The sequence below is a fragment of the Formica exsecta genome, unplaced genomic scaffold (genome assembly GCF_003651465.1).
Source record: "Formica exsecta isolate Colony F162 unplaced genomic scaffold, ASM365146v1 scaffold108, whole genome shotgun sequence".
In the NCBI taxonomy this organism is placed as follows: Eukaryota; Metazoa; Arthropoda; class Insecta; order Hymenoptera; family Formicidae; genus Formica; species Formica exsecta.
Window position 1 is genome coordinate 951,697 of NW_021848419.1, and position 8,538 is coordinate 960,234.

General features: G+C 30.5%; 2 protein-coding genes across 9 annotated transcripts in view; one reads left to right on the forward strand and one right to left on the reverse strand.

Moving 5' to 3' along the window:
• Positions 1-15: 15 nt before the first annotated feature.
• The window catches only part of LOC115234894 (BTB/POZ domain-containing protein 7), a 17,588-nt gene continuing 9,065 nt past the window's right edge, over positions 16-8,538 (reverse strand). For 5 of the 6 annotated variants that reach the window (XM_029806281.1, XM_029806324.1, XM_029806306.1 and 2 more), the window contains exon 10: positions 17-496. In XM_029806281.1, the coding sequence (XP_029662141.1) occupies positions 212-496 (285 nt within the window). In that variant the 3' untranslated portion in view covers positions 17-211. Of the gene's footprint in view, positions 497-8,538 lie in introns of all 6 variants that reach the window. The other variant, XM_029806315.1, reaches the window with a different exon arrangement.
• Positions 3,492-8,538, forward strand: part of LOC115234934 — an 8,251-nt gene continuing 3,204 nt past the window's right edge. Inside the window, exons 1-2 of one of the 3 annotated variants that reach the window (XM_029806375.1) lie at positions 3,520-3,707; positions 4,224-4,324. The gene's annotated coding sequence lies outside the window, so the exon portion shown is untranslated. Of the gene's footprint in view, positions 3,708-4,223; positions 4,325-8,104; positions 8,337-8,538 lie in introns of those variants that run through there. The other 2 variants (XM_029806359.1, XM_029806367.1) reach the window with 2 other exon arrangements.

Consider the following 8,538-nt stretch of genomic DNA (forward strand, 5'->3'; position numbering starts at 1 on the left):
AAAAAAAAAAAAATGAAAGAGAAAATAATTTCGTAAGAAAGTTTCGATTGCGCCAGCACAGCTCGAATTAAATTAGACCGATTGGAACAATCTTGCGAGCCTCTCTTGCTAGATTATAATCTCAGCCAGCGGTACACAAGGCGAACAAAGGGAATTTAATTAAAAAAGTTGCGGGAATCTCTAAGAGCATAATCGAGCCTAAAATGCGAGATTAAAGTTGCTCTCCGCGCGAGATATCGGTATGCACACACATATGTGTAGAGCGTATTGCGTCCCTTACCTCGGCCAGAAGTCTACAGCTCTCTCCCTCGGTCACTATAGCTGGAAGTTCGTGTCTATGTGCGTAAGACGAAGTCGGCCGAGGAAATGTCATGTTCCTCCCGTAACACACCGGGGCGGTAGTTCTCACACGAATATCCATGCCCGGCGAGTCAATGTCCTCTATATCTGTCATCCTCTGCTCGTTTTGCTCTTTTATACTGTAAGACGCTGTGTTCTGAAATCGATACGCGGACAATTTATCGCGCGCCGTCCGCTAAATGAAAGATGCATTAAAAGTCGGGAATAATATCGACAGGAGAGAAAGGAAGACGGAATTGGAGCGGAGAGGTTTATGAAACGTACACGGTACAGATATTGAATCCGGAGATTACCTCGAGAACCGCGATCTCGAGTGTCGAATAAAACGAGGCTAATGACATAAATAGACGATGCGTAGCGCGAGAATTAGAGTCGATTGACCGAGAGCACACGGGACGAGCGTAGAAACAAATTGATAGAAATGAATCCCCATCGTAAGAGAGAGAAAGAGATAGAGAGGAAGAGTTCTACCCTTCCGAAATAAAACGTGATCTAATTCACATGTGTTGCACATCATGTAGAGGAATATAATATATATAATATATACAATATACAGTGATCGAAGAGCGATGCTTTGCATACGTTATAGACTGCTGTAAATTAACAAACATGAATGCGACACACATGCGTGATTATTTCACGCACAATAATTGACACCTAGGATTCTCAAGTACCTTCTTTCCATTAAAATCTTCCCACACCTGACCCATTCTCAAAATTATATGCGCGTAAATTTCTTCATAATGGATGCAAGAACGAAAAATACTCGTGACGAAGCATTCCTTCCGTTACACGTGATTTTTATTCTGTGTTTTTTTCCTTTCCTTTTGTCATTGTTTTCAGTTGACCGTCACGTTCTTATGGATGACAAGTTTCCAAACAGGAAGATATTAAATCATTATATTATGTCGTGTGAATCCAAATATAAGCAAGCGATGATATCAACGTAAAATGCAATGATTTTCTGCACATATTACCGTGATATCACCTAGAATAATGTTTACGTGTTACACAACAATCTTATCATAAAAATACCGGCGGATTGTGTGTGGGATAAACTATATAAATAATGATAGAAATAGTATTGTATGTGTGTGTATGTGTAACACATAATTTATGAGAATTATATACTTATCACCAATTATAAACAATTAATCCTAAAAAATGATAAACACATTTCAAATTAAGACTGGTAAGAAAATAATTATTTAAATAGCTTCATTTAAATAAAATAATATTTTTAAAAAGAAAAAGAGAGAGAGAGAGAGTTTATCTTCTTTTATATTGTTTTTAAAATTTATCTTTATAAATTATAATAGTTTAATTTTAATGATAGAATGTTGCTACAAAAAAGAAAGAATTTAAAATTTTTGATGCACAGATAATTAGTATATTATAATGATGTATATTGACGTGTATTTTTTATTCAATCTTAATAAGTTATCTAGAATCAAGGACGTAAGCAAAATGATTTCGATTAAACATGAATAACAATTTATTAGATCGGCGAAATAATTATCTGTTTTTCTTGTGAATTGGTCTCTGCCGATAAATTACTAAAAAAAACATAAATAACGTCGCACGTGCTGCAAACTGCAGGATGATGAGATTTCTTTTTCGATCTCGCATTATCTAAATGATCCAAGGAAATACAGAAAGTGTAGCAAATTATCAAAACTATTACCAAAGTTCTTCTGGTACGTATATAATGTTGTCTTCATACGTTAGATACGTTACATCATCGCACGTAAATAACGATAATGCATTGTCTATACAGATCAACATAGTCGACAGTGACATAGTATTAACGCCACGTGTTAACATGTACAATTTTAAACCGTATATAATTGCAAATGTGTATAAAAGAATCCTTTGCTTGTCTCTTTATATTATCAAAAAATCCATATTAAAAATTTATGTAACGTTAAAAATTGTAATGAAAAATTAATTGAATTATTTCTTTATATTAAATTCTCTCTCTCTCTAGAAATATAAGAGCGTTTCTTGTAATCCATAGTAATATATATTATTTAATAAATATTGTAAACAAAAAAATATACAACATATAATAAAAATTATATTAATTAATATTTTTGCGTAATCCATCTCTTTCCAATAAATTTTTGGTATAATTAAAAGTAACTATTACATCTCTCTTGCAGTTTGAAACTAAATCCGATTTGTTTACATTGTACAACTTCTATTTTTTGTACAATTTCTATTTGTTTTTTATTGTATTTTTTTGGATGAAAGAATATGATTCGAACAATTTTATATTTATAACATTTGTTTTTTGTACGCATCTTGTTACTCGTTATACATCCAAGTTACAATGATGCAATACGCTGCATGTGTTTAATAATACATATCTGCATTTATTCATGCATAATACTATACAACGTATTATAACAGATTGCATGCATTTCATCCGATTGACAGCATTGCAATGTCGTTTCACATGATTCATTCTCGCTTGTCACCCCGATGCGATATTATGTGTATTATCATCATATAACCTCGTTCAATGTGTAAAATGAAATATTGTGATAGATTATTTTTGGTAAAACTGAGTCTACAAAGAAATTCTAAAGAAAAAATTGCAATATTAAAATAAAAATATAATATACAACAAAATATAGAAATATATTAACAGCAAAATAAAAGAGATGGGCAAAAGTTTGCTCTATAATATAATGAATTTCTATTTTTGCAGAGAATAAAAAGAAAAACTTTTATTTTCTTTCCAAGAGGAAAGAATAAAAAGAAATCAAATATTTCAAATATTAAATATTTAATTTAAAAAAATAAACTTCTCACAACATAAATTGTGCTGTTTTATTTTAATCCATATTTTTGTAGTTTATATGTCGTAAAATGAGATACATGACGTGCTGACATTGAGAAACCTCGATACCACGGCTATTCAAAATCGCGATTTCTCTAACGAAGAACATTTCCGAGGACTCGTTTGCATCTCATTGAAATGAGATGAAGTGCGTATCTCGCAGCGCTTACATATCGTTATTTTATCGACATTCTTTTCTTCTCGCGTCTCTCTCGCACTCTCATGTCTAATTCGATGTCGCATTAGAAGACGCAGATAACAGAGCGGGCAGCTGAAAAAGGGGGAGAAATAGCAAGCAAAGTCAAACAGAGCGACAAGAGCCTCGTCGCAACGTCAGTCGCGCGAATTACGTTGTACAAAACCAGCGCATCGCAGTGCATAAAGGTTGCAAAAAAAAAAAAAGAATAGCTTGACGTCGCCGTGTTTGTTTCGAATTACGCACACGATCATTTTACCTAACGTCGATCGCTGCATCGCTTGCGATTCAGTCTGTGTCATTAAGGTAAACGATACCCCAACTAATAGTAAGATATGCAAAAAATTACATTTTCTCATTAAGAGAAATATAGACGCAAGAATGGATTAAACGCGATGTTCCGAAAATTAAAACTCTGAAGCGTTGATTCGTGCATGATATAACTGATGATAAATGACTAGTGAAAAATATAAATTTTCTTATTTTTACTCTACAAAAGTGCTTCATAAATAATATTTGAGATTGGTATATGGCTTCTGTGTTCACTCCAAAAAATGTTTTTTTAAAAAATTCTAAAAAAATAGATAAAAAGCATATGTTTTACTTGCGACGTTCCAAAAATATACTATTTTCAAAATTGAATTTAACAAATATCTAGACTCAATTGATAAATTAATAAAATATATACGAAAAAATTACAACGCTGCCATTAAGACAAATATATCAAAAACACATAGTATTAATTTTATAGTTATAGGAATAAATCATCGTTTTTCTTTTGCAAATATATCTATCGTTTAAAACTGACCACGAAATTTAAAGAGAGTGATGCCGAGTGCTTGCCAAAAAGAGATGACCTCGTCAGCAAATTTTGGTGGCCAAGATTCTTCACGCAACATCTCTGATCAATACCTACAAGATTTGTATAACTAAATTACGATAGCATTTTTTAAAAAATCTGAATCTCTCTTTCGTGTTTTAAAAGAATTGGAATAATAAATATATGCTGCATAAAAGATAAAGATGTATGTTTAGAACATAGTTTGCCGAATTTATATAAGGCAAATTATAATTACTGCGTTAACATATATAGCAAGCTGCGCAAAAATTTTCAATAATATTGCTTGAACACAGGAGAGAAACTTCCTACGTTTCTCAAGCCTTCTCATGATGAGACGAAATACTTAATAACGTGTTATTTGAGATAAACGCTGGCTTAAAATAACAGTTGCATAACGCGCAAAAATGTCAATGTTTTGTTCCTTTCATTATCGCTGCATTATCTTGCAGTAATAAAAAATGTACGCTTATAGCTCTATATTGTTATTTATTTGCATTTACGCGATAGAAACGGCAATGATATAATTTGAGTATCGAACAAGTTATTTAAAAAGGGCGGGACTATGCTCGAATGATAAGAACTGATAGCATGCAGTCAGCGCGGATATAAATAGTAAATGAAAATATGCGATTTTAATATGATTTAATGTTTCAAGTTTCGTCCTTGTAAACGTGTTTCGTGTGCTCGACATAAAACTAAATCTCTATCTATAATTTTGTTGTTTTAATCGCTTTTAGAAAATGTAATTTGTTATCATAACGAATATTTGATAATAATCCCGGTTTTAAGGCACGTTCTTTATTTTAAGATATATATCTCATCTATGAATACGTTTAGTGTACTTGACCTAAAATTCAATTCAATTTTACTGCTTTAAGCAAACTAACGTCATTACTTCTTCGTTTCACGGTCATTATTTTTGTATATACAAAGTATTTATATAATAGATTTATATTAAATACGAATGTGTAGATGTTTCAACGTTGAGAAAACTGAATATTGATTAAATACTCTATCACACATAAGTAGTTTGTTTAAATGTCACAGAAAATTTTTAATAAAGCTCACAAATATATAATTCAAGGTTCTTTAAACTATTAAATTCTTAATTAGCGCAAGTCATGTCTATTTTCCTGTATGAAATTATAGTATAATCTCAAAGTCCGTGAAGAAAAATTAACATATTATCAATGGTACCAAAGATGTTAAGATATTCCGAACGCTGAACGCATCTCCAAGTTCTCAACTCTATACGTCAAACTTGCCGTGTATGTGGCTGCGGAGATCGTGTTTCGCATGCACAAGTCCGTCTTAGATATTATTTGAATTAATTCGCGACATCTGTTTATTGTTACGGTTGCCATTGTGTCATGTTTCGATCGGGTAGTCATTTATGCACGTGCAATGATAATGCAACAAGGAAATCGATTAAAGAATTATAAAATCCTTCAAAATCAATCATTATATAATGAGGAAGGTTATTGCGGAAAATATTGATTGCTAAGTTTTCGTTTTCATTTCTTGTTGATAATATCTCAAGGATAGTCCGATTAGATAGTACCAATTACAGAACGAACTTTCCTATATAATTAGTACAATTACATAAAAAATGTGATAATTTTTTTTAAGCCTGTTTAACAAATATTGCTGCTTCTAATTATATCCGAAGAAACATGTAGATGCAGCGGCTCTATATGTTAAAAATTATTGTTAAAGAAAATATGTGCTATTCTATCATAATAAGAATTTCTGAATTTTAATTTGGAATATGTACACGATTAGAAAAATATTTAATATAATAAATATCACGGAAGGAGAGTGCGCGAAGTAAGATTATCGCTAAGGATAAATCGATTTTAAATTAGTTTAGAAATCCATAAGTAGAAGAAAGTGTGAGAAAGAGATCTGGGGCATCCTGTGAAGTAACAGTTATGCATTGAAGCAAGATATAAGTTAAGTAACACTATGCGTCTAATGTCCGTCAATGTGTGGAATAAGAACCTGAAACGCGCATAATCCAACACAGAACAGCTTCCGCGTTAAGAACATATGCAAATGCATTTACATACGCGGAATAGAGGCGTGATCGAGCCTATTAGTAAAACATAATCACTACAAATGTGATGTATGTTTATATGATCATTGACCAATTATTATGACACATGCATCATACTAAAATATAGAAAAAGCGCAAATGATTGTACAATTTTACATTGATATGTGAGAACAAGGAAATCGCCCCGAGCATTTTCCCCTTTTTGTATTTGTCTTATTTAATTTTCTCGTATACTACATTTATCTTCCAGTAACTTGTTAATCATCGTTAAATCAATCAAATGTCAAGAGGGATTCACAGTATCAATAGTGTATCAATAGTGTATCTTTCCAGTTAGTTATTTACACTCACACACACTTTGTTACGAATAACAAGACAAAGAAAAATATCTTAGTAGAGTGGCAATTATATGGGAATGCGTCAAATTGACGGATTATCGCAACTAGACATGCAGATTATGAATATTAAATATCTCGGACAAACTCTCAACATATCTTTATTATTTTAATTAAATTAAGAAACTTCTATTATTTTAATTAAATTGAGAAAAAAGTCTCATATAGAAAAATATACTTGAAAAATTAAATAATTATTTTAATATTGAATAGCAATTTTTAAATTATTTATACACTTTAATGAGATATATCAATTTACGGATCATATCCATTAATTAATCTCTCGTAAAGATTTTTACTTTTATTATCATAAAAATAATTTATATCGCGAAATATCAATAAGTTCGAAAAAACAAAGTAAATAAAAATATATTATTATAATACTGCAGAAGTATCAATGACAATGCAATCTAAATATCTCTGTTCGCAATGATTTCCAAAAATAAATTCGCACGCCATTATTTTATTCAGAAATAAAATATTACGTAACATACGTGTATCGGTGCTCGTCACGGTGTCATTACAGAGTCTACTCGAGCAATTATACAAGGCGCTAGGGTTAATTGAATACACCTCGCTAACAATAGATTACACAATCCTGAGAATGACTATTAACTTTTAACAATTATTTTATACTATCTATACAAATATACGTGCGTTATTATTACCAATTATTAGAGAAAAAAAAAAGAAACTGTTTTAGAAAAAGAAAAAAAAGATCTTTAATTATTGTAATAAATAATAGATTTAACAAATCCGAATGACCGTAATATTAATAAAGCTGCAATTGTTTCTTAAGTAATTGTAAAAATCCGCGCAATTTAGAAACAATTTAGTCACGAACAGATTTATTAATTTTGTTTCTGCAACATTTATCTTAACAGTCGAAGTTTATTATACGAATGCAATATAAATAGATCGTGCACTGTTTGGCCGCGATACTGGATTGATTAAGCCAGAAAGACTCGACTGTGTTTTTATCGATGCACGATTGTATCCATGTAAGTGCAAATAATGACATTCGCTTTCTTCTTCTTTAGACTAGAACTGCACCTCGAGGTGCCACGTCATTCATTCTGCAAAATCGGGTCATTATAACCCGTTGTTTTTTTTTTTTTTTTTTTTTTTTTTTTTTTTTTTTTTTTTTTTTTTTTTTTTTTTTTTTTTTTTTTTTTTTTTTTTTTTTTTTATTCTTTTATTCTTTTTTTTTTTTTTTTTTTTTTTTTTTTTTTTTTTTTTTTTTTTTTTTTTTTTTTTTTTTTTTTTTTTTTTTTTTTTTTTTTTTTTTTTTTTTTTTTTTTTTTTTTTTTTTTTTTTTTTTTTTTTATTCTCGTACAGTTGCACTTTGAAATTTTTTTATGCGTACTACTAACCGTTACACTTTAGAATTTATTTAATGCGTAATCTACTGAGTACCGATAAGGAAAATGCTTATCTACAAGATGAATTTGCATGAGTCGTAGTCGCGAACGACAGTTTTAATTGACAACGTTCTCTCTCCATGGTATATAAAATAGCGCGACGCTTTAATGACAGTTAATGCTGGATACGCGAGCGAACGTTAACGAATGAAAAATACATGTATGTTCTTATATCGGAGATAGAGTTGCGAGCGCTAAGTCATTGTGCCGTGTAATGATAAGGTGAGATTTTTTTTCAAATTGATTGATGTCACAAACATATCTATGCGCGCAACAATATTCAAAGCTTTAATTCGGAGTGTGTGTGTGTGTGTGTAAACTATATGTATATAAAACTTTTTAGGAATTTATAGAATTTATTTTTAAAAAATTAAACAAAGAAATTTTATTATTTTATTATCCGAAAATTAAAGAGCTTTAGAGG